Source organism: Macrobrachium rosenbergii, chromosome 10 (genome assembly GCF_040412425.1).
Source record: "Macrobrachium rosenbergii isolate ZJJX-2024 chromosome 10, ASM4041242v1, whole genome shotgun sequence".
Taxonomy (NCBI): Eukaryota; Metazoa; Arthropoda; class Malacostraca; order Decapoda; family Palaemonidae; genus Macrobrachium; species Macrobrachium rosenbergii.
In genome coordinates, this window is record NC_089750.1 from 64,082,902 (window position 1) to 64,108,517 (window position 25,616).

Below are 25,616 nucleotides of genomic sequence, written 5' to 3' on the forward strand. Positions count from 1 at the left end.
CGCTGACTTACAATTCAGGTTGCCTCCAATGGTAATTTTATCTTAGTAGGTTTAGTTATTCTTGTAGAAAATTGCCATTTAACAAGATAGTGAACAAGATTAGTACAGTACAATCCTTTTCCAATGTAAAGTATAAAGAAGTTCCTCACTCTGATAAATTGATTTAGTATACAGTAGTTGCTTATTCACTCAGGTCATATTTCATGTTGTTGTTGTTATGATTATCCGTTTTCTCTTGTTCACACATTCCTGTGGAATGAGACCAAAAGGCTATTATTGTCTAGGAAGCTTCTAGAGAATAAAATAAAATGTCCATAGTCTGTATTTTGAATGATGCTTTGAAGGAGGCTGATAAATAAGTTACAAAGGAAGATTTTTTATACTATTGTGTCCTCTAATATGGAATGATTCTCTTGCTGTATTCTGAGTTACTGAAAGTATTTCCATGTTTTAATCTTGATGACAGGTGACACACAAAGGTGCCAATATCTCCTTTAGCAAACCTAATATGTTAGGCTTTAAATTCCTAAGGATAATAATGGAATTTTTGTTTTAATATTTAATCAACCTGTTGTATAGTAATTCACCAAATTGGAACTTCTTCCCTCTTTCATATTTCCAGGAAATTTTAATAAAAAAATTCAGAAATTAGTCTGTTAGCACCTTTGTCATTTCATTGTTCTCTTTTGTTTTCTTTATACAGTATTTTGGCCAGCTAAGGGATACTTTTGTTGTGTAGGTATTCTCAGCACCAATGAAAACTTTGTTTTTGTTCCACAACCTTTTAACTTAATATTTGCAAAACAGACTTAACAACCGATTGACAATTTCATGAGACTGTGTACAAACTCCTTTAAAGACTTGACCTTATTAATTAAAAGAATCAGGATTCCCAGTATGCTGTAGTAGGTTTGATTTGTCCAGTCTTGAGGTGGTGTTCATTCAGAGTTGCCTGATTGTAGCACATCTTGCTGTATATTACAATTACTGTTACTCATTTATTATGGCATAGATCAATGGTCATATTTGGTAGTTGGTCTTTAATTGATGCAATACTTGATGTGTTGTAATGTATGTGGAATATTTTTTTGCATGATACTTTGACTAACTGTTATATTTCACTTCATTCTTGGGTGGAAAGACTTAACACAGGTACCTAGAAGATTTGTCACAAGGATCTGTAAAGAGAAGGGTGGTCTGGGATACAGTATTCAGAAGAGTAGTTTTAATCTTCCTAACAGTCTTAAGCAGTTTTATTTTCAAGCCGTAATGGTACATTTTGTATTTGCGATAATTTAAGCCCCAGGGTCCTTTTCATGATAGTATCAGTCAGGTGCTTCCTACTTGATCTTCTTTGTTTATTGGACAGTTTTTGAAATTTGCTGCCTGGAATTTCAGCTGTGATCAGCTTGTGGTTGTTTATTCGAACCAAGAATTTGACACAGCCTTTGATGATTTCTGAGAGGTTTCCAATGTATTATGACTCCATTTATTGCATAACCCTTGAACCATTTCATGCTTTATTGATTAAACCTGAAACCATTTCATTCCCTGCCAGTGCAAAAACAATGAAAAACATACTCCCAAATTCTGAAACTTTTGCAACTTTCATATTTTTACAATTAGAAATTTTCTTGAAAAGACAAATATTTTTAATATACAAGTGCTCCATACTTGCTTTCTTTGCTGGAAGCCATGTTGTAAACGAGAATCTGTTACATAATATTTTTTGTCATATAGTTACATACAGTAGACTGAGTAATACTGGAGAATAGTTGTGCACATGTTCTCTTATGCATGTCTCATGGGGAGGGGAGTAGCCCCCAGACTAGTCAGGGAACAGCACCTTAGGTTAAAGTTAGGAGAAGGGAAAACTAGGTTAGGATGTATCCCTGCTGGAAATGTCTGCTTTTAAGCATATCAAAGACATATTCCAACATAGTGTGTGCAACTCTTCTGCAGTTTTATATTATACTGTTTACACAGATATACTGTTTCCTTCAGACTGCTGTACTGTGATTTTTGTTGTGGTGAAGTCCATATTTATGTATTGATATTCTCTTTCTTATTAATAGGCCCCCCAACTGCTTTAAACTATCGATGGAATCCTCTGATTAATGAGATAAAGGGATTGACGTAAGAGAAAGTCATCATTGGTATGCTACAGCTAGTTGTACATTTAATGTCTTAGAAAATGTTTGCTCTCTCTTCCTTTTATTCTGAATGTTAGCTGTATAGTGGAATGTGCTTGGCTTGCTTCATAATTTCTTTTTCTATTCAGTTTTTATAGAAAACCATTGTTTCATTTAGGTTTTGAATAGTATTTTATGTTAGAAAATATTTAATGTTTTAGAGCTGCATTTTGTTTGTTTAAATTTAGTATTCTGGTTGAATGCTTTTTTATTCTGTGATGTAGAAAGTTTAATCAATGGTGAATACTGAAAAGGAATTTAATCGTTTTTAGCCTCATTTTAATGCTTCTTAAATGTGGCCTATTATAGTTCAAAAGTATAACATTTGTAATTTAGGAGACAACGCTAAAAATGAGTTGTTAAGACAGTGGTTTCTTGGTTAAGAATTGAATAACTTAGTAAACACATTTTGGAGGTTAAGTATTTGTATGATGTCAGATATATGATGTATAGATCATTGTTTATTATTCATGAGTAATGTCTTGCTTATCTGGACATCCCAAGTCCAGAATCTAACAATATAAAAGTGCAAGAGACAAAAGCCATATGTCGTGTAATGAATTCATGAAATACCAGTAAATTCATAGTGAGTCTTAGGTGATATTTACTTCCATTACTTCTGCCTCTCTCTCTCTCTGTCTCGGATGTATACAGTGTAAGCATCTTTTTAAAAAGGACTAGATTTCTAAGTCTCAGGATAAATTTTTTCTGATGTTAGTTAGCCTCCCATTTATATTAGACCCGCTTTCTAGGGAGGAATGATGAAGAATCATCAGCAGTCTACAGAAATAGTAGTTGAAGTTCAGAGAATCATTCCTCTTGTCACAGACTTGGCTGGAATATGACCCACCTCTTTTGATTCAGTGGCTGCATTTGAGCTGCTACATCTTCCCTTGGCAGTTATGGTTGAGCTTATGATCCAAAATAGTAAATGTTCATCCAGGGTGTACAATTGGTGTAAAGGACTCATGTTAAGGAATTAAATCTGATGTATTTTGTGGTTGCAAAACTCGAGATGAAGTTGAATGCAGGTTAGTGTAATATTTCCTCAATTTCCTATTTGGGAGGAGGATATAACCAGATTATTCACAGGGGATAGCTTAGTAGGGTGTACATAGTTGAAGTGATACAGTACTTTTAATAGACTTACAACACAGCAGGTCGTTACTACTTAGTAGATTCAGCCAGCCTTGTGCTGGCACGGGCTCTTGCTCTTCAGCACCCGTAAAGTTCATTAATGCTGGGTTTCTGGAAGATCCTTTAGACGATGTGATAGAAGAAGCCATAAACATTGTCTGTTATTGTTTTCCTTTGGTAAACGATAGAAAGATATTGATTAAAAGTACATGGAGTGCAGTACTGTAGATGTAGCAGTAGTAATAACAGTTTGTTCATAAATTAACAGAAAATTTTTCTTTTCTCAGTATTGAGGTACTGTCATGACTTTTAGTACTGTTTCATGCAGGGAGATTACTTCTTGACCTTTGTTTTTCATTGGAACCTGAAGTCGGAAAATTCTTGAATGTACAGTAGTCAGTATTTTCTGTACTGTATATCTCTTTATTTTTTATCTTATTTGGTTGTAAAATGTGTTTGTAGCAGAGTTATATTCCTTTATTTTTAATATCTCTTTAATTTATATATACCTTTATTTTATAATTTATGACAAGTAATAGTGATGTTTTAAATGTCATATTCGTAAACTGTACTGTCTACTGTAATAGCTTACGTTTTATTAGGTATGATCTATATTAAATTGTGAAATTCAAAGGAATTTTGGAGCATTTTTTAAGGATGTTTTAGCTGTTTTGAAAGTTTTCTGATCACTCATGTTTTGCTTATACTAATGTTGGATTTTTTTTTATTGTATTCATACTGTATTTTAAAATTTGGAATACTATATGCAAAGCAGGTTAGCCTTTTTTGATTCAAGTTTTCGTATCCATGTCCAGTGGATTGATATGAAGCATATTATAGTTACTGAAACAGTAAAATTAGCTGACACAAGGTGAAGCAGAACTCTACCAATGAAGATCTCGTGAATACAAAAAGGCCACTGAACACGTGGAAGAGGAAAAAATCAGCCATCTAATACTAAGACTTGGCATCAAGGTAAGGGGAAGGTAGACCTTATCCTGAGATGTAACTAGAGCAAAGTTTTTTCATATCAGTCTAAGTTCTCATGCCCAAATATGGATGAGACAGCATTTTGCAAGGTTCCTGCTCACATCAGTAATGAAATTTATAGACAGAGCTGATTAGAGTGCTAAAGACTGTTGGAGCTGAACTAGAAAAATACATATTGTCATTACAGTATCTAATATTTCTATCTCATGATTTATTTTAGCTTACGCTATTGTAGGAGCACTATTGTAGATAGAAATGAGATAATGTTAACCTCAATAATGGAGGTCACAAGAATGATAATTTTGTGGAAGTCCCCTAATCTTACCTTTGTGGCAGTTGATTTTTGAATGTCTCAGTTTTGAAGACATAATCTAGGCAGTGCCATAATATTTAGGTTACCGTTTGATTAGCTCTTTGAAAATAAAAGTAAAAAATCTACAGTTTCGTAGCCTTATAGACAAGGGTATGACCCCCTGCTCAGTATCCATGTTCTTGTAGAAAATTCTTTATTTAAGTTCTCTATAAACCAGTTGGTTTTATTATAACTTCATTGTCCTCGACTTAAGTGACCTAGGGTATCTGTCTTAGAAAGTGTGACATATGTTTATGGAGGACATTCTGATGACTCTGTGACAAGGCTAACTCCCAGAATCCCCACATGCCTTCACACCCTCTTTGCTACAAACAGCTTGAGATTTGACTTAGGATCATCAGTTGTTGAGTCATTTTTATGTTTACATTTTCAACATTTCAATAGATTTTTTTTATTCCTTTTCATTCATGGCAACTATCATGTATTATTTGTATCCTGCAAATTCATGTATAAATTCATGTATTGAGTTGTATGGTTTATCATTATTGTGGTTTTGTATTCTTGTGTCCAAGTTACGCATGCATTGTGTTATTTTGTTCTTGTATCCCAGTTATGCTATGCTTAAGTCATTTCTGTTATGGAGAGATTTGGAGCATCTACTATATGACAAAAAAAAAAAAAATGTAGCAAGTCCCTGATGTAAGCCATGCTGTATTTATTATGCACTGTTCAAGTCGATTGGAGTTTTCAGCTTCTAGATGAATGATGAAAATGGTGTTTTAAAATTTGAAATTGGTAATGTGGCTCAGATCGCAGGGAGACATAATGCTATACAGCTGTACTTGTATTAACACTTACGTCATCAGTTCCTCATTTCATGAGACTTTTTAATTTAATTCTTAGTGTTGATGTTCATGTTTCAGTTTGTGTCATTGATGCATTCACTCAAATATAAATTCAATAAACTCCTATTGCTTGCAGGCAGGAGTACTTGTATCAAGGGAACCAGGACTCATTTTAGGTTAAGAATTGAAATATAAGGTGGTTTTTACTTTACAGTTTGGAGCACCTCACCAAAATTGCTTTATTGTCATGCCGACACAAAATTTCACTTCGCTTTCCATTAAAAACTATTAGTTCTAGCTCTTATAAATACAGTAGAGTTGTTTTCCAAGAGATAGTTTGCTTCCTTTAATCATATGACATATATTTTTTCAGGAGAAGCATTTGCATATGTAGCATACTGTATAGAGAAAGTGTTCGGATCTTAGAAAATGAAAACTATACCCCCTACCCTTTTCATTGTTGGAATTTACTTGTGATTCTGATTTAAAAAGAGACTTTTATTATAATGAGGTACCCCGGCATATTTTGCTGTTGAAGATTTTTCCATTTTTCATAACTGGTTATGATATAGCCAGATGCAAGTTTTTTACTGAAGAAATTGAGACAAAACATTGCATGTTTTTATTTGTAACACTAAATATGTTCCTAATGTTTTGTAACTATTGTATTCTAAAAGCATTATTTGCCTTTAAGGTGGATTGTACTCTCCATTATAAATTTTTGGATGTATTCCTATTCACTGCATGTAGCATAAAGAGTTATGAGCATTGCAAACCTAACCTAGACTTGGATGTTAAGGCTTTTTCAAACCTGCCAAAGGGTATTTGAAGTAATAACACCATAAGTACTGGAAAATATTTCATAGTAATATTGTGCAGTCTTACACAGCTCATAAGGCACCAGAGGTTTGGCTTATGTTCAGTTTTATTGAGTTCAAATATGACTCTATTTACCCGGTACAGTACATGAATAAAAATTATTTAAAAAAATATGTTATTTTGAACAAATGTCATTAAAATGTCAGCTTATGAATAATGATTAACTGTACAAGTGTATATCACATAAATTATCCTCTTTCTTGGCACTGCTTTCATATACCTTAGAATCTCATTTTATAATTTAATTATTTTTACCCAGTTTCAACCTGTATATATCAACATACAGTGCTGTTCTGGTTAGAAGACAGAAGTCACAATTTGTAAATGAAATACAAGCTTATAAAGATACAGTATTTGCTGTAGTATGCAAAATTGTATTGGAGTCAATATACTGTCCTGGTTAAAAGATAGAAGTCACTATTTGAAAATGAAATGCAAGCTTATAAAGATACAGTATATAGTATGCAAAAATGTATCGTTATAATAAATTTTGTTAGACAATGTATTCAGCTGAGTGAAAAACATGTGTTATAATGTATAATGTTTGAGTATACATTATCTATAAATTTTTACAAAATGTGCTGTCTGAAAAGAGAAAACTGAAATAATAATGAGCACCAATTTGGGGGATGCTTACTGCAATTCATATCTTTTATCATTCATATTGCTATACTTTGATGTAACAGCAATGTTGCTGAGATGTTTAATAGAAAAAAACTGACTATCAGATTTCAAGTTCACCCTGTGCATTTGAGTCCACTTTGTTTTAAAACTGTTCGTCACCACTGAGTTCTAGGATCCTCTTGTGAATGCTATGAAGTTGGAGAACCCTTGATGCCAAAATTTTAAGCATTTTTATCCTCATCAAAATGTGGCCATGTTCTAAGCCACTGAAATTTCCCACGGGCTTATATTATACTTCCTGATTAGGACTATATGCTATTCTTTTACATTTTTGGATTATGAGTTTTTTTGTCAGTCAAATGCTTCCATGTGCTTGAGTGTTGAGTCTCTTACTCAGATAAGCCTCAGAAACTTTTTTTTTGATGTTGGTTCAATTATTTTGTCAGCCTGCATTAATAATTGATTACTGAGAATGATTGCCTTGGCCTTTTGGATGTGCAACCTCCCCATAAAGGTAGCATGAGTGCTGAGAAACTTTTGTGATTGGGTAGGTAGCATGTAGGAATCCATAAATAAGAGGTCTTCTGGTTATGTGTTACAATATATTAGTGATAAGGAGATAGTGAAAGGCACTTACCAAACAATGCCAGGCTTTTGGAAAAAGATCCCTAATTCTCTCATGACTGCCATCCCCAAAATCAGTTCTCTCTTGGCGTCTCACTAGTCTGGGCAGATTCCGGTGGACAGCATTCCAATGCATTATTCCTAATGTTGCTCTCATAATAATATGAATGTGGCTTAAATTGATAATTCTATTTCTAAAAATGTTAATAAAAGATTGTTGGGTTTTTCTATTCACATGGAATATTGATTTTATATTTGGGGCTTTGTTTTTCATCTCCATTTAATAGGATATAATCAGAGTCATTGATCTACTACCCAGCCTTTCATATTCACTCTATCCTCTTTCTTTCCACTGCAAAGTGATTTATTTATCTCTTTTCTATAGATAGTACTACTGTATTTTGTACACTGTTCTGTGAAGAGTGAGTTTCTTCCCTCCTCTCAGGAGGTGGCCTTTCAACATCTGTCAGCCATCCTCTTTCTGCCAAAATAAGTAGTATATGTATTGGATCTGCATGGTTTGGTTTCTCTGTACTATCTGTCAAATTTGGGAAGTCTGTTTTTGACAATTTTTTTATTAATCTTAAAAGTGTTTCAAAATGCAAGAATATTTTTTTTTAAACCTCATCACTGTTTGTCGAATTATTAAAGTCTTTAAGGAGTTGCAGTTAATAAATGAGATCCAATATATTTATTAGGAACAAACCCTTCGGCCCAGTGCTGTGAGAGATGAGAATATTAACTGTGGTCTGGATAAATCATTTATAGTATACAGACTAATTAGAATTTGCTTTGGTCTATGTATGGCCAAACATTTTGGCCTCTGCACCTGTAAAAGCAGTGCACCCAGTATGAATTCCTTTGACAGCCAAGGATAATTAATAGTTAAGAGACAGTCAGTTTTAGTATTTTAGACAAATATGATGACAGTAAGTAAGGAGTTGAAATTGTGCTCATACAATAATTTATTCAAAGCTCATTAACCTTGTAGGAGTATCAGAGAAAGGCATTTGTTATTTGTTAGGGATGTGTTGTTTAAAGATGAATTAATATGATGAAGTATTATTATCAGCCAGTGATTGCCTATTTGTTGCGGGCTAGAAATTTTTAGTGTTTATACTGTTGTATTCTGGTATGAATTTGTGTAGATTCACTGATAATTTCTTGTTTTCTTGTTCTTATTGTGCAGAAGTATCAACATTCAATAGTTGAGGTTGAAGGAATTGAAGATGGATGTTGTGAAGAATAAAAGTTTACTTGCAAAATAGGATGTTGTAGTAATGATACATGTTGTTATTTGGTATATTATATGTTCTACTTATTTGTAGTTATATTTTTCTTTGGACAAACATCTTAATTCAAAATAGTTGTACATAGTAGGAAGAACAATATGTGATGCTCACAACTTTCAGGCACCCTCTTTTATAACTGGGTTAGGGTCTTGCAAATAAGACAAGGTAGCTCAGTAGTAATAGTAATTGAATGTGCAGTACAGTATATAAAAATTTATAGATCTGTATGGGGAAAGGACAATGGCATTCTACATGAAAACTAACTAAATACTTGCCATGAAATCTTAGTGAGTATTTAAAGCCCTAGTATTACACTTAATTATTCAGCTTCTTGATGAACAAAGATGCTTTAACACAAAAAGTGCTTAAGGTCACTAGGAGTAAAAGTGGCAGTGCATTTAAGTATACTGTAGTCTACAAAAATTATATGACTATATAAGTAAATATTAAAGACAGAGCATCCAGGGTGCCCCTGTTTTCACTGAGTGCTGAGAAATGGTCTTGTGTGAAGCAGAAGGAACTGATGATTAGTTCCTAAGAGTGAAAAGCAAGACTTCATTGCAAGTTAGTTTTCATAGCTATTATAACTGCCTGTGACTGTTAATAGGCTTGAGAATTTTTTTTATTTTTATCTTTGAAGTGAAGTGCTAAATCATGTTATTTGATCCAGTAGCTTTTTAATTGGAAGGATTGCTGAATAATGATTATCATTTTGCCTTTAAACAGAATTGTTTATTCACACCAAACTGAAACATGATTTTATTAGGGCCCATATGAATGTCTAAAAGTAATTAATGCTAACGGTGAATGTGGGGTTCATTAAAAGCGTGATGAAACATTACCAATTCTTACAAAAAATGTTCATTTGTAGATCAAATGTGTGCTCTTCTGTAATAAAACCTTTTTAACAACCTTACTAAGTAACTGCTGAAAAACACAGTATTTTTTGCATCATATTACAGTATAGTGTTTTGTAGCGTGCATTTTATATATTTAGTATAAAAATCCACTTACTGTTTAACACAGACATAAAAGCTTTTAATTCATGCAAGCACTAGCATTTTGAATGGATTTTATTAAAAATTCCCAGTTTTGCAGGTAATACTGTACTTATATATAAGCATACCAGTTTCAGCACTTATAGACTGATCAGTGAACACTTATGTATATTACATAGTTCACATTCATTTCACATGCTAGTATTTTTACACTCATTATTAGAGTAAATATGGGAAATTCTTATTAATCCTTCTAGGTTCCAGTGATATCATCCTATTCCCAACCCTTGAGATCTGATTGTGTTTAAAGGATGTCGACCCTAAAAATTTCTGGCAAACTTCAGTGTGTCATTTTGACTATTTTTGCTGCTTTCCATTTTTTAACATACCTTACTAAAATTAAAATTATCCAGCTTCATTGTGACGAAAATCAGCTATATACCACAAAAAAAAAAAATTTGTTAACAGCAAGCAATGAAAGAAAAACGTTCCTGTGTCCATGGTTGGTCAGTGTGTACTTTGCCACAGATGAATTCTGGACCCCCCCACAAAAAATCTTGAAGGGTTAATGGAAGGTTAATTAGTAGCCAAGAAAATACAGTATGGTGTGCATAGAATTTAGCATAGTTTAACAACATTGAAAAGTTCTACGGAGCCCACGGGAAAGTAATTTAAGGAAAGCAAAAAAAAAAGTTTGAAGTGTCAGTGTCATCTTTGGTTTCAGTATAGTGGATGTTTGGACATATGGTTTGCCTTAATGAAATTTGGTGTCACATTTTTGTAGAATTAAGAAATAAGCTTTGTGATCCTTCCTTTAGTAATCTTGGGCTAAGAACTGTTTTTGGTAGATTGAAATACAGAAAGACATGTTAAATGCTGTAGTAATTTTTGTGCAATATTGCATATCAATAATTATTTTTTATCTGTTTTGATCCCATTGGTAATAATGATCTTTGTTATTTTCAAGGTCATTTAAGTCAAAGCTCTAACCAACAATCTGGAGGGGGTAAGTTAGGGATCATACTTCTCATGTTAAGCTTGCTCTTGTACTACTGTTTAGCTTTTTGTAGACACTTGTTTTATTACACTATTGTTAAAGTATGATGATGTTTTGCATATGAGAGCATATTATGTTTAGCTAGAACCTTTTAGCATTTCGTGTAGAAGCTTGAACATCAGTGTTTTGTTGTACAGTATGCATATTTTCATTATCTATCACTTTGCTATGTACTGAATTGTCTTGCAGTTGCCATCTGTGTAATTTTTTGTTGGAGGGTTTTAGTAAGGTAATATATCATTCAGTCTGTAAACCTGATGCATTTTCATCAAGACACTGAAATTCGTGAAGGACCATACCAAAAGCATTCATGATGTAACATTGATAATTTAGAAAGTGGTGTGTGTGTGTGTGTGTGTGTGTGTAGTGAAGTTTCTGTACAAAGTCTGTGATAATGTGATTATTGGCAAACCAGGAGGCATATTAACACTACAACCTATATGTCAATAAGGTATAACTCATAATGAAGACAGATTAATTATTTTTGTATAATTTTTAGGCAGTCTTTAGTATCTGACTATCAGTACTAATTGTAAGGTTATATATGCACTGAACCAGTTGTCTGGTTAAATTGCTTAATAGTTATATTTTAATATGTTAATTGGAAATCAAAGGTTCACAGAATAATTTACCCATGCTTAATGGGTAAGGATATTATCTCACCTGAAGGAACAGTGGTCCCATGTGCAGGTTCTTATTAGTCATGGCTAAATCATGGTTGTTCAGCAACACAAACCTGTCAGTCACACTGAGCCCACAATAGTTGTTTATGATTTTCCCCAGAATTGTTGCCTTTTGTTCTCAAAAGGAGAAGGACCACTCTCTAGTGGTACTAGTGCCAACTATACCTAAAACCTTCCATCCAACCAACACCTCATATTTTGTGTCTCTTTTATTTTCTTCAGATTATATTGGGATGTTTATTTTAATCATAGTAATTTAACTAATTGTCTCCCCTGCTTTTCCATTTCTTTTGCAGTTGTGCATTAGTGTGATTTTATAGTCTTCATTCATTGTTGAGTTGAGAATGAAAGTTCTACATTATATGACTGGTGTGTTTGTATGAAAAGAATTTGCATTACAAAAATGTTTCATCACAAATGCAATAATCATATAAGCACCTTATTTGGAGGCCAACTGTAAATGAGAGCTCTATAAAATACTATTGTAATGTAACACTACAGAATGGTAGAAAAAATGGTGGATAAAATGAAAAACCAAGAAATAATGCTTTAGAAAATAAACAAATTACATATGAGGTGGTGGTTGGTGTTAAGGGTTCAAGTGATGCAAGGTATCACTATAGATGGGTTATTCTCCTTTTGAGAACAAAGGTCTTCAATTCTGAGGAACAGAACAGACCACTACTGGTCTCCACTACTGAGGCCACTATTGTGATGACCCAGTGATTTAGCCAGGACTAAGCACCTGCAAGTGGAACCAGCGTTCCTTTCAGTGAGATGCAAGTGGAACCAGCGTTCCTTTCAGTGAGATATCTTCCCAGTCCACTAAGCAGGGCCATACCAAAATTAGTTTTTTTTTATTTTTAAGCAGTTCAACCAGATCACTGATCCACTGCATACCCGTACAATCAGTCACTACAGATAAGTTCTAAAGACTACCTAAAATTCACACAATAAATAATGTCAGCTCATAGATATAGTAACTGGTATACAATATGAGAATAACCTTCATTAACATAGGTTGCTGTATTAATGTGCTGCTTTAGTTACCAATAGTCTATAGTAAAAAATACTAGAAGGTGTGCTTTTGGTGATCTTATCTATTATTATTTTTAATTTTTTAATTTATTGCAAAACTTGAACATTTTTATTTAGTCACTAAAGAAAAGATTATTTCTTGGGTGGCTCTAAAAGACACACACACTATTAAAAGTACATTAAATTCTGAATGAAATGGTTTTTTGATATAGAAAATTAGCTTAAAATGAAGTTTAATGATCTTTTATTGAAGAAATGTGTTTCAAGTAATTTGTATTTGAAGTAATTTGTATATAAAGTTGAGTATTCTTGCAGACTTCTTATCTCAGTGAGTAAACATGTAAGGGGAATGAAATTCTGGTAGAATAAGCTGCATGAGGCATACCACCAAAGATGGCATACTACCAAGCTACAACTGCACTTGGTAGAAGTAAACTGTGTTACATGAAAGTAACAGGTTGCTTTCCTTATGCTTCAGAGTTCCCAGCACTGTAATTTCATCTTGAAGAAGAGCTTTTACTGCACCAATATTTTATCATTTTAGGCCTTTAGTAATAAAATTTCACTCAATGTTATTTTTTAAAAACCTGGGGTGGCCCATTTCTTTTCACTCAAGAGAAAACTGCTGCAATCTAGTGTTTGATTGAGAATCACAAAATATGGCTGATGGATTTTGAAGCAGACTTGTCTTTTGATTTTGCCTTCTCTTTATAAAGGGCAACGAAGGTGTAGTACTGCTTTACTTTGATCTTTCTAAGACCTTTAATATTGATTCATGGCACCAAATTCCAACATCATGCTCATTTCAGTCCATTAAATTTTATTTTTAAAAGACTATTCCAAATTTTGTAATGCAAGGCTTCGTTTTGTTTTGCACCCCTTTTAGGAACTTAATCAGTAGTCCTGAGCTTGTTGGGTCTCTACAGTGTTAAAACCTGCTGTCTGTGTTACAGGGTCAGTAAAAATGCACTCTCATTGATCAAGAGATTTGGGAACTATTCATTTAGCTTGAAGCTTTGTTATGAAAGCACTAAGAGGTTTCTTCTTTTGGCAAAACATAAATACTCATCTGTGTTGTACATACATCTGTAAATTTTACAGATATTTTGTCTCCCAGAAACACCATACATGTAAATCATGATGAACATTGTAATAGAGATCTTACCAGAGCAAAATGTGGATTAAGTCACATTTTGCCCCTGAATTGTCTAAAATCTCCTTGCACCTTCTGCCTCCATTGCACTTAAAAGTCTACAACAAAACTCATTGCATCCTTCTTTGTGGTATTCAATTTTCTCTTTTAGACCTTCTGCTCAGTTTCTCAATGTTTCCAAGCATGTTAAGTTTCTTGCTGCAATTTGATTTAATTTCAAGGTCCACAACATATTCTGTTCTAGAATCAATGACATTTATACATATTTATGCATGACTGTAAGTATGACTGGTGACCCCTAGTGGCCCATGAGTCACAAAATGAGACTGTCTCTCATATGCCATTGTTGTCAGGGACATATCTACTTCTGCATTGGCTTATATATAAGCCATTTGTTTTGTAACTTTTGCTTTTCTTTCCACAAATGAATATTTGCATATGGAAAATCTCTGAACTAGGACTACTTACTGAGCTAGTGTAGCAAGTGTAGCTTATCCTATACAGTAAGCAGTAAAAAGTATACCTCAGTTTAACCAGACCACTGAGCTGATTAACAGCTCTCCTAGGGCTGGCCCGAAGGATTAGACTTATTTTACGTCGCTAAGAACCAATTGGTTACCTAGCAACGGGACCTACAGCCTGTTGTGGAATCCAAACCACATTATACCGAGAAATGAATTTCTATCACCAGAAATAAATTCCTCTAATTCTTCATTGGCCGGCCGTAGACTCGAACTCGGGGCTAGCAGAGTGCTAGCCAAGAACTTTACCGACTCGTCTAATGAGGAACTACAGTAAGCAGTAAAGCAATACCAACTATTATGTATTTTGTTTAATACCAACTATTATGTATTTTGTTTTCTTATTTTCTGGTACAGGCTCAATAATTTTCCTCTTCTAAGGAAAATGTACCGGCCAGTTATACGTTTATTGACATCCTTCCCTCTTTAGAATCAGAAGTTACACCCATAGGCTAGAAGAGGTGATCATTTGTAGCCACCTGAGATTTCCTTGGTTCTGTGTTGTGGACAGTAGGCAAAGAGGTTTGCACCCAAGATACTCATGCCTTGTAGGACTTCGGAAGCCTCCAGGTCCATATTCACTCTTCTTTTGCTGCCGGTAGATATTCTACAATATGCCCCACAATATTGTTCACTTGGTTTGGTTTTGTAATCAAGAGAAAACCTAGGCAATGCAGGAGAAAAAGCATCTTAGGCAATGCAGGAGGAAGCGTCATTTTCCTAAGATATAGTTTTATCATGTGATGACTGCACTGCACAAAAGATGTGCGAATTTGGCAGCATAATTGAGACCTAACAACACTTTAGTTGACTTCTCCAGCAAGTTCTTTGAGCCTCCATTTGCCTCTGCAACTTTGGACATCCTGGCAGACTAAGTATTGGATGAAGGGCAGAATGACTTCCAAAGGGGTGTGACCATCTAGTAGCTGCTCTGCTTTAAAAGATATGAGGTTGTTCTTCATTCATACACCATCTATGGAAGGTATAGTAAAGAAAGCAGACTTCAGCATCCTTCACCCTATCATCCTGTACCTACCGTTACTGACATGGAAGAAGGTACTTGGAAATACTGGCCACCACCAACTGCTGAGTGGGTTATGGGACCACCATTTCTTTACTGAAGGAGGTTATCAAGTTGTCATACACGGTCTTAATGATATGAGGATGGTGCTTTTGTTGGACAGGGCATCACTTCTGCATATATGAGTGATGATGTATTTCATGATCAGCTTGGTGATGAGGAACTGGAACATGGCTACCTAGGACTTGTCTGAACTGTTGTCCATCTTTCACATTTAAAGACCTGAGGGTCTTGGACCAGCTGGACCCATTCTTGTTTACCTAGGCTGGTTAAGGAGCTCTCCTCCATGGTGACAAGAGTTGTGATGGTGAACCTGAGATATCATCCTCCTCAGGCAGTTTCCAATTCTGGGAAGGAAGAGGCATTCTTCTCCGCATTGTTTAAGAGGCCCAGATCTTCCCACATTACCCATATGCAATTGTACCTGCCTATCCCTACCAGATATGCCAACCAGGAGACAGCAGTCACTCTTTCAGATGAGGAAAGGATTACAGTTGTCAGCAAAGCTCCCAGCTAGTGGAGGGAGGGAAAGATGAAATTACCATTTACCCATGGACAGTTCTTAAACCAATGAGGGCTTTCTTCAGAGATATTACTGGTCCTGGATTTTGTTAATTGGTTCTTGACTTGCCTTCTGGGGTCAAGATACCACCTTTAATTGCAGTGCAGCCAGAAGTTCAGAACCTTTGACAGCAAAGCAAGGTCATTTGTCCAGAGGCAGGCAGTTGATGACGTGCTCAGTTAGTCTCTAGGCTGCTTCAGTTGCCATTTCCTGGTTCCTAAGTTGACTGGCAGTTGTTTCCAACAAGTTTTTGCAGGTTGACACCCCCAGGAGTCCATTAGGAAAGGAAATCTGGCATCTTTGGCCCTCCAGGTTATCCAATTCACTTTAAAATCTTCACTTGAATTTTGGCACCAATGGCAGTCTGGGTGCATGATTTGGCAAAGGCTTCATAGGTTGAATGATTGGCTAGTGATGGTGGAGATGACAGTTGAATCCCTTGTGCAGATTGTTTCAGTCCATAGGTCTGTGTCAGCAGAAAGAACTCTGACCTGGTCCATTTAACGAAAGCTTTAGTTTTATGGTCAGTGAAAAAATCAAGACTGCTTTCAGTGCCAACCAAGCCTATCAAACAAGCTGTGCCTTTCCCTGATTGGATTTATTTTGCAGCTGAAAAATTTGATTCCATGTAGCTGTGTAAGATAAGAGACCTGTGGTTGGAATTGTGGTATTTTTGGTACTATCTCTCTCTCAAATGTTCATCCAATTGTGGTAATAGGCCGTTGACTTAGGAAGATTGCCATTCTCCTTGTTGGCTCTCTGTCCTACATGTCACCCAATTTGGTGGAAGCTTTGAGAATGGTCATAAGTCTGGGATTTTCAGTTTTCACTTGATGTGTATTTCTGCTTATGATGTTGTCCTTGGAAGTCTTGCATTTCTTGCATTCATAGCTGGCCAACACTTGCAACTCTCAGTGTCACCTGCAACATCAGACCTTCAGCATACTTCTTGTCAATGCAATGGAAGAACAGCTCTTTAGGATGGGCTTAGCAAATCAGATAGGGCAATCTGGGAAACCTGTGGGAGAGGATTTTGGAGATGAAGATGGTCAGGCAAGTGTGAGAATGCCTTTCACTATACAATGCATGCTGAATTTTTGGGTTAGGGTAAGTAATTTATTCAATAATCAGTGTACCAAACATTACCATGAAAGGAAGACATCAATGCCTTGCACTGTAGCCATTCTGATCTTCTAACCCTAACATCGCAGTATTTACTGAAAGTTGGAAGCTATGTTGTATGTACTCTTGAGTTCTTCATCTCCTTAAGTAAACCCTTTTAAGTATTTGAGATACTTGGTCCCTGAAAATATTGTAGCTTCCAAAATCTCTCCTGGATCCATCAGCTTTTGGCAAACATTCCTAGATATTCAGTGACTCCCATCAATCATATTCGTAACCGGATGGATGGCTGAGGATCTAGGTCACACTGGTATTGTGGGAGAGCTCCTTTTTCCTTCTTTTGTAAACAAAAGGCCGAGAGTTTAGTGAATATTGCGGAGCAAGATTGACGGCTTAATGTGATAGCTTTGCATGAAAGACTTTCTTTTTTCTCTCTCTCTCTCTAATAAATTCCAGCATTCTATCATAATTTAGGTAATACCCTCTGCTAAGATATGTGTTTTGGATATGAGTAGATTTTAATAAACCTGAAATACTATAAGAATTTTTTTTTTTATCTCTCTTCTATTAAGATGTCATTTTGTTGTGATGAAGGTATTTACATATTTCACATACTTCTGGAATTTTAATTGGTTTATTCTCACACATCTTATATTGCCTGTGCAGTCCATTGACATTTTTTTTTTTCAGGAGTTTATATTTACATGCCGGCAGTAGCTCATATTTGAGTTTTGAATTCTCATGAATGCTTTTTATTATTTATATATTTTTTAGTCTGCATTTTAAATATATCTGGATATATTGCTATTTTCATCAAGGACTAGCATTATCAATTTTTTTTATAAAAACTAAACGTTATGAATGAGCTTGCATGGATTTTTTTCACAGCACAGGTTATTAATAGCTTTTAGGAATGATTCAAGCAACATTCATGGCTTTTAAGAATGATTTGTAACAGAATATTCATTATTTTTAGGAGTGATTCTTCACTTATTACAAACTTCAAATATGAGTACTTCATATAGCCTCTTCATGGGTTTATGGGTTAATTACCATAGAAGTTCAGTTGTTTGGCTTCTTTGGGACTGAACGTATTGCAAATGATAAAAATAATCTTATCACCAACTTCCCAAGTTCCTAACATAAAATTGTTGCTCAACAGTAAATAATTTTTGTTAGTAAATATCAGTCATTGCTACAGATATTACATAATTATTAAATAAATGCACATGCTACATATAGTATAAATTATTACATTTTCATATTTAGAACATACTGGTTGAAATTGATAAATATTTTTGTAATACTGTATGTTCTAAATTTTATGCTAAATATATTTTTGATAGCATAATCTTTGTTCATCCCCTCAGTGACCATTAGAGTAACTCCCTCGAGGACTCATAGTAGCTACCAAAATAGGTTATTTCCATCGTCGAAACTTGTTTTATTGTTAAGAAGTGTGATTTATTATGAAGTTATAATCTGATTATGTCTCATGTTAATGGGGTGAATCAAAGGCCTAGTGCCATATTTTCATTTGAATATATTGTCTTAAGCACCCAAGTCCCATGGGGGGTTACTGCCGTCCGTGCACCTCATGCGGTGCACTTTAGGCATTACTTAAGGTTCTTTGCAGTGTCCCTTCGGCCCCTAGCTGCAACCCCTTTCATTCCTTTTACCGTTTATACTCTCTTCCATCGTACTTTCCACAGTCTCCTTACAATTGACTCATAGTACAACTGCGAGGTTTTCCTTCTGTTACACTTTCAAACCTTTTTACTGTTAATTTCTGTTTCAGTGCTGAATGACCTCTTAGGTCCCAACACTTGGCCTTTGGCCTAAATTCTATATTCTATTCTTAAGCACCTAGACAATACTGCGCTTGAACAGTTGACAACAGTCCTAAATCCCTACAAACCTGGTGGTAAATTTCATTCCATCCCTGACTCACTTTTTAAGATTAATAAAGGACCAGCATTGACTGAAAGGCATTCAGACTAAGTTAACCAGTCACTTTAATTGCCTGAATTTTTAGCCCAGTAACCAGACATAACTTTGGAAACATTATTAAGGTGTTTCATATGAGTGCTTAAAGTTTCATATACCAAACTTTTGGCTATCTTCAAAAGTTTCTCGTCAGAAACAGTTCTAGATAAAGCACAGCCCACGTGAAGAAAACTAAACCAAAGGGTATTCCTGCTTTACATGGTATCCATAAGATTACGATCACCTACGAGTTTCTCGCTTCTGAGGCAGTCTCTTTCATGTCTGGAAAGGGTTTATCATCCAAGTTGTTGCTTCTACTGTTACCCTTCAAGGAAGTCATATTTGATTATGCCTTTTATTCAGAATAACCTGATACTTAAGTTGGGACTATGAATGTTCATCTGTCTGCCACTTGCCTTACTAGTTAGGCTTTCTTTTGTACTCTTAAATTAATTTGGAGGCTTTATGACAGTGAAAAATATCCAGTTAGTGGTGAAGCAGGATACAAATAATGCTCAGAGTCACATGAGGAGAACACCGTATTTCTTCCTGATGAACCCTAAAATCATAAACCTGGAGGATGCCAAAGCTCAAAAAAAAGGATTGTGAGCCACAAATTAGGCTACCAGGTAAGGTGACTTTCTTTTCTTCAAGAAGTGAATGTATATCTCACCTTAGGGGAACAAACTGCCCTAACCTTACAGCAAAGCTGGCTGTCCAGTGGTACTTTTAGATGAAAGGCATATAAAATCTTTCTATTAACCTTTTCCAGGGTCTTTCATGAATGGCTTCCCTGGCATGGAATACAGTTATAACTGAGACCAGCCTAGTTTCTGAAACATTTGGGAAGTCAGTGATTTAATGCTTTCAGAGTAGAGAATAAGGAAAAGGAAAACCCCAATGGTCATTAACAATAAGACTTGTAAACATAAGGAAAATGAATGCAGTTATTTCAAAGGAAAAGGTCATTTGATATCATGGAAAAAACAGAGTGACATAGTGGCCTAAATGACAAAGACTAAGGAGTCAGAGCAGATCAGAGACTCATAGTTCAGTACTGTATCTGGCACTTAAAAGGTTTTCAGAGGGATCCACAGAATGTTCACTATAATTAATAGTACAGTGGTTGTAACCTAAAGAAGCTGAAGACTTGCTGGCCAACCACATATCACTGATAATAATTCTGCCAGGCTTAATAAATTTATCAGTGAGAGGCATCACATTTACAAGCTAATGGCACTCCTGAAAGCACAATATACTTTTTTTTTTTTCACTCTCTCAATGACCCAAACAGCCGACATCACTCATTTGTCAAACTTTCTATCAAATGAAATAAGATTTTTCAATCTCGACGCTTACTGCACACATGGCCCATCAATTGAAGGTTAATTGGAGAAAGCATAGTCAGTTACCTCCAAACAAAAGCTCCTCCAATCTACATTGGTTTTCGTGGAAATTTTAAGGCAGTTGACCACCATTTGATGGCCCCAACACTAACTGAAAAATTACATTGCCATCTTTTCTTCATCTTTGCCAGTTTAACTGTACTACCTGTACCACAGTACCATAAGTGCCCTTCTTCCTTATGATGTAGGGAGAATTGCACTCGGGGGCACTGCAGAGAATTAGATAAAACGCAATGTCCCTGAAGGAAAACAAGAGCATCAGTGTGAGGATGACAAAATTCAGAATGGAATTTAGCAATGCAACTAAAATAATCAAAGGAAGAAAATCTTAGCTGAACCAAAGGCGCCATAACTGCGAACTGAAGGCTATTTTTCCAAAGAATGCCCGACTTCCTAAATCCTGCATAATTTGTGAAACTTATAACAAAGCAACCAATCACATTTCAGAATTGTATCATGTACCCACAGTTCCAAGAGGAAGGTTCCAGATATATAATCCATGATTACCCACAATACCCTCGGACAAACAAAATCCGATTGGGAACTCCTCTCGCATAACAGTGTTACCATAAACAATTTAGAAAAAAATCTGAATAGTATCCAGGTGCAAGATTTTGAAAAGTTGCAAAGAAAGATTCAACTGCATGCCTAGCCAACACCAACTGGCCTACAGCTCATGCTTTGTTCTTTCACGTCTCACTCTTGTTAAGACAGGCCGCCACTGTACCTCTATCTGGAACAGCTTCATTTCCCGTTTTCTCACTCGCCCACGTGTGGCAGTTATGAACAGAGTCAGAAAGAGTCTTTTTGGGTGCTGCTACAGATACTATCACATTGTCTGCAGATCCTCTACCACAAATCCTTACAATTTGGTGACACTTGAGGGTTCTTCTGCCATTGAGGCCTCTGTTCCATTCCAAGCAGACTAATTTGTTTACTGTACTTTGTTTAAAGAACATTAAACAATTCTTCTTTCTCTGCTATTCAAGGTTACCACCCAGCCTTGTCTTTGGTCTTTCTCTAGCATGAGTTGGACCAGACAGAATTACAAGAAAATTTCTGACCTTGTCCCATTGTTTGATCCATTCCTTGAGTTTTTGTGAAACCTTCAAGTTGGGACTTCATCATGGTACTGTATATCTTACTTCCTAAATGCATGTCAGAAGGCCTTCCACCCTTCCAGGCAAAGTATCACATTTTGAGTACTTATGGAGCACCCATTTTCAAGAAATTTAGCCAAGCCAACACCACAACTTTTTCTGATATTAGACTCCCTGCAGCTGTCCTTATCCTGAGCTCATATGCTTTGACCTGCCTCCTAAATTGTGATTTAGGCTATTTTAATGATGAGTTTGAGATAAACTTTTTTAATAACACAAATTTTTATACAAATGCTATCACAACTTTTAGTGCCACCCTCCCTTCCTCTCCCTCTTTACATGGAGGATAATACAGATTAAATACCATGGCACCATGGACCTGATGGAGTTGGTTAGGGATGCACAGCAGGATCTTTTTATAACTGGTGTGCTTGGATGTGTTCCAGCTAGTAAAGGCTATTTATATGATATAAATATTTAACTAGAATATAGATCTTAAAACAGTGATTAATGATATTTTTTGTATTTGCATGATTGAATAATTTGATGCGAATTGCATTGCTAAAACGTATTAAAGTTTCTCCCTCTCTCAACATAAAAAATAATTTGTCAGCCCATTTGAACTCTTCTCTCTGTATGTACATAATATTAAGTTTTTTTTTTATTTGAGCATGCATGCATTGAATTTTCTTAGAGGGTAGTATATTTAACTAAAACATTTGTATGTGTTTAACACAAGAATTTTATTTTCCAACTCGTTTTTTAAATCATACCCCACAACTTATAATACAGTACAGTACTGCAAATTGATAATGAAACAGTACTGCAAATTGATAATGAAACATGTTTTATCAGTCTGGTTGCACAGTCTTGAATAATTATAGATTATTCTTGGATTATTGTTTTTATAACTACCATGTATATGATTGAAATTGTTTTGCTTGAAGAATCAGTAATGTCTTCTACTGTAGGTAAGGAAATTCAAAACTGCCAGTCAGTATTTTTTTATGAGATATGTAATGAGAAGTTTAACTCCTTACACATCTCCAGGTGTTGGATTTACAATAATTCATTGAATTTGGGAAAAGCATAGCTCAGATTCTAAACTGGTCCATGGTATTTTTTTTGCAGCAAGAAACCATTAATTTACCAATTCTTATATGTTGTTTACATATTTAACGGTTAAATTATTTACGTGGATATGTTGCTGCTCAGGTGTGTCTTTATTTCCTTTGTCTTTGATATGTTCTTGCTTTTATGGCACAGTATTATTTTATCTTATAAGCTTGTTGGTGAAGTTTACAGACTCTCAGCTTATTGCATATGAAAGCATTGTATACACATGGAGAGTGATTGAACATTGTATACACATGGAGAGTGATTGTGAAAGTGCCACTTGCAAAGTAATCATATGCTAATGTATTTTGCTTTTTATAATTCATTTTAATGATGTCATTTATCATACTGTCTTTGGGAGTCATTTGAAGATTAGCCACACTAACCTCTTGTGGTGAAGCATTTTGAGCCAATAAACCTTTTGAGCTCTAGAATCTGTAGAAAGTAAACCTAGATTCAGATGCTTTGACATTAGGGTTTGACTGATACAGAGTCAAAAATTAAATAAAGTAAGTAAAGAAGTTTTGTAAATATAAACCCCACTCCTTTTGTAACATCACTTACTTGAAACTCAAATGAAAGTCTGACTAAAACATTTTTCTTTTGTAAGAAAACAAACAACATATTTGAGGTTAAGAATTTTGCACTTGATAGAACCAGTTGCCTTAAATGAGTCAAGTTATTTGTGAAATGGAAATTATGTATGATTACCATATAGCTTAATAACAGGCTTCACCTGTCTTATGCATATTTTGAAAAACTTTTGAAATTAATCAATCAAATATAACATACTCAGAGAACAGTATTTTTGATATGCTTTGGACATGTCAATGAGGCTGTTATTTTTACTTTTATATGTGATGGATTCATACATACATATTTTGCTTCACAGAATATATCAATAAAATAATGAAAATAAGCCAAAGTTCTGAAAAATAGTTTAGCAGTGATTTTACCGATTAAAAGTGGTGTTACCACCAACTCTACTGTAGATCCCTGAGAGGATTAGGTTTTATTAAACTAAAAGATCCCTTGTTTTCAAATTAGTAAATGTTCTTCCTGAATGTGCTTAATTTCTATTTTACACAATCTGAAAGGTTATGGTACAGTATTGACAAAAACATAAAATCTCAAAAATTCTAATACTGTAGGTCAGTTATGTATACTTGAAATATTTTACTCTCAAGAATCATGTTATTAATTTTTCTTTTCTTGTCTTTATGGTACAGGTGTTCCTTTGACAAAAAACATACGGCAGTGTGAAACAAACGGTGAAGCTCTTGATGTCTGAAGAACATTTATGATTATCTACCTGATTGCAGTGAATTGAACTGTTTTATTTTTATGCAGATTCTACACAATCTGTGATATGGTTTGGTTGATACTGAACAGTTGTAATTCATTGTTGAAAGCTCACTTTCCTCTGTATATAATATTTTGGTGTATTTTCAATGCCAGTTGAATTGACTGATGCTATTTTATTAGACAAAGTTGTACGAATCCATATGTGAATGAAACTTAGGTAGGCCTTTATAAAAGTAACATTAAGGAATATTTTACTGTTGAAATTTTTAAACCATTTTGAGATTTAATATGGATATGATTTTTACTGTATATGGTTTATGTAATTTTACCTGTAAATTAGCTTCATTTTATAAGTCACTGTATGACCCGAGTGCAAGTGTGTGTATGGTACAATACTGTACTGCATTATTCACAGAGCTAACATATGCCACTTAGCAATAAGGAAAGTACTGGTAGTTCAGTTGTAATGAAACTATGATATTTAAATTATATTTTAAATTTTGTAATTCATTAAAGTTTTAACCTATTTTCTTGGGGGAAAGCTTTCCTCTTAGTTAAATAAACATGACATGCTTATTGCTGATGACAAAATAATTGACTGTAAGGGGTATTATAAATTCACCAATTGGTGCTATTTTCCTTGGTAGGCTTTACATTATTGTTATATTAAATTTTGCTATTAAAATATAAAGAAACTTCACATTACACATGAAGCATTGTAGATGTAAGAGCTGGGAAAAAACTATACTCTAAAATTATAAGGTGTTGAGAAGGGTTTTTCTCACTTTGTTTGATTAACCCTAGTTACTTCTTTCTTAAAAATTTCAGCTGAAAACCCTTATGGACAGAGTCAACAGACTGTAAATCCTAGAGGGGTCCAAAAGGAAATTAGCCTTCAGAGTGTAACAGGTTATAGGAAAAAGTAATAAATATGAAGGAATAGAAAATAAAACTAATGCACTTGAAATTCAGGAGACATCAGCAGAGAGCAGGAATCAGAAGCTTCCACAATTGCACTAAGTAAACTATTTCACATTTTAGTTGTAGCCAAGATAAAAATCCTAGCAAATGGAGTAGTATTAAACTTGATGCTAGTAAACATCACACTGTTTGCTGTGGCAGCCTGCCTAGTGTTGTGAGTAAAAACTGCTACATCAGGCAGGTAAAGAAGCATGCAGAGGATGGTTGAACTCACTTTATATCTATGCCACAAGTCAACATTAACAATTGGCAAAATAAACTTTACTGATGAAATAACACCATTCAAGAGTTTGAGGTGAGATTCATCCCCAGAAGACCACTGGAAAACAGTACTCCAAACAAGGAAGAAGAAAAGAATTAAAACACTTAGATGTAATAGTTTCAACCTGAAACATTCTAAAACATTTCTGCAAGATAAAAACTTTTTCAGACAAGAAGAAGCAATATTATGTTTATACTTCTGATATGTCAATTTCTTATCAAAAGTTACTCCTAAGATCTTATAAATTTAGTCACTGACATTTAAAACTGTACCACTTAAAAGTAAATCAGGATGTAAAGGCAAATGTGTTCTGGATCAACTAACTACAGTACTTGAGTTTTAGAAGGGT

General features: G+C 34.7%; 1 protein-coding gene across 14 annotated transcripts in view; it reads left to right on the plus strand.

The window, feature by feature from the left end:
• Gpdh1 (Glycerol-3-phosphate dehydrogenase 1) overlaps positions 1 to 24,805 on the plus strand; it is a 109,503-nt gene extending 84,698 nt beyond the window's left edge. For 3 of the 14 annotated variants that reach the window (XM_067110418.1, XM_067110420.1, XM_067110421.1), the window contains one exon: positions 23,949 to 24,805. In XM_067110418.1, coding sequence (XP_066966519.1) covers positions 23,949 to 23,982 — 34 coding nt within the window. In that variant the 3' untranslated portion in view covers positions 23,983 to 24,805. Of the gene's footprint in view, positions 1 to 2,075; positions 4,305 to 10,861; positions 10,901 to 23,948 lie in introns of all 14 variants that reach the window. The other 11 variants (XR_010854316.1, XM_067110416.1, XR_010854315.1 and 8 more) reach the window with 8 other exon arrangements.
• The last annotated feature ends 811 nt before the right edge of the window (positions 24,806 to 25,616 follow it).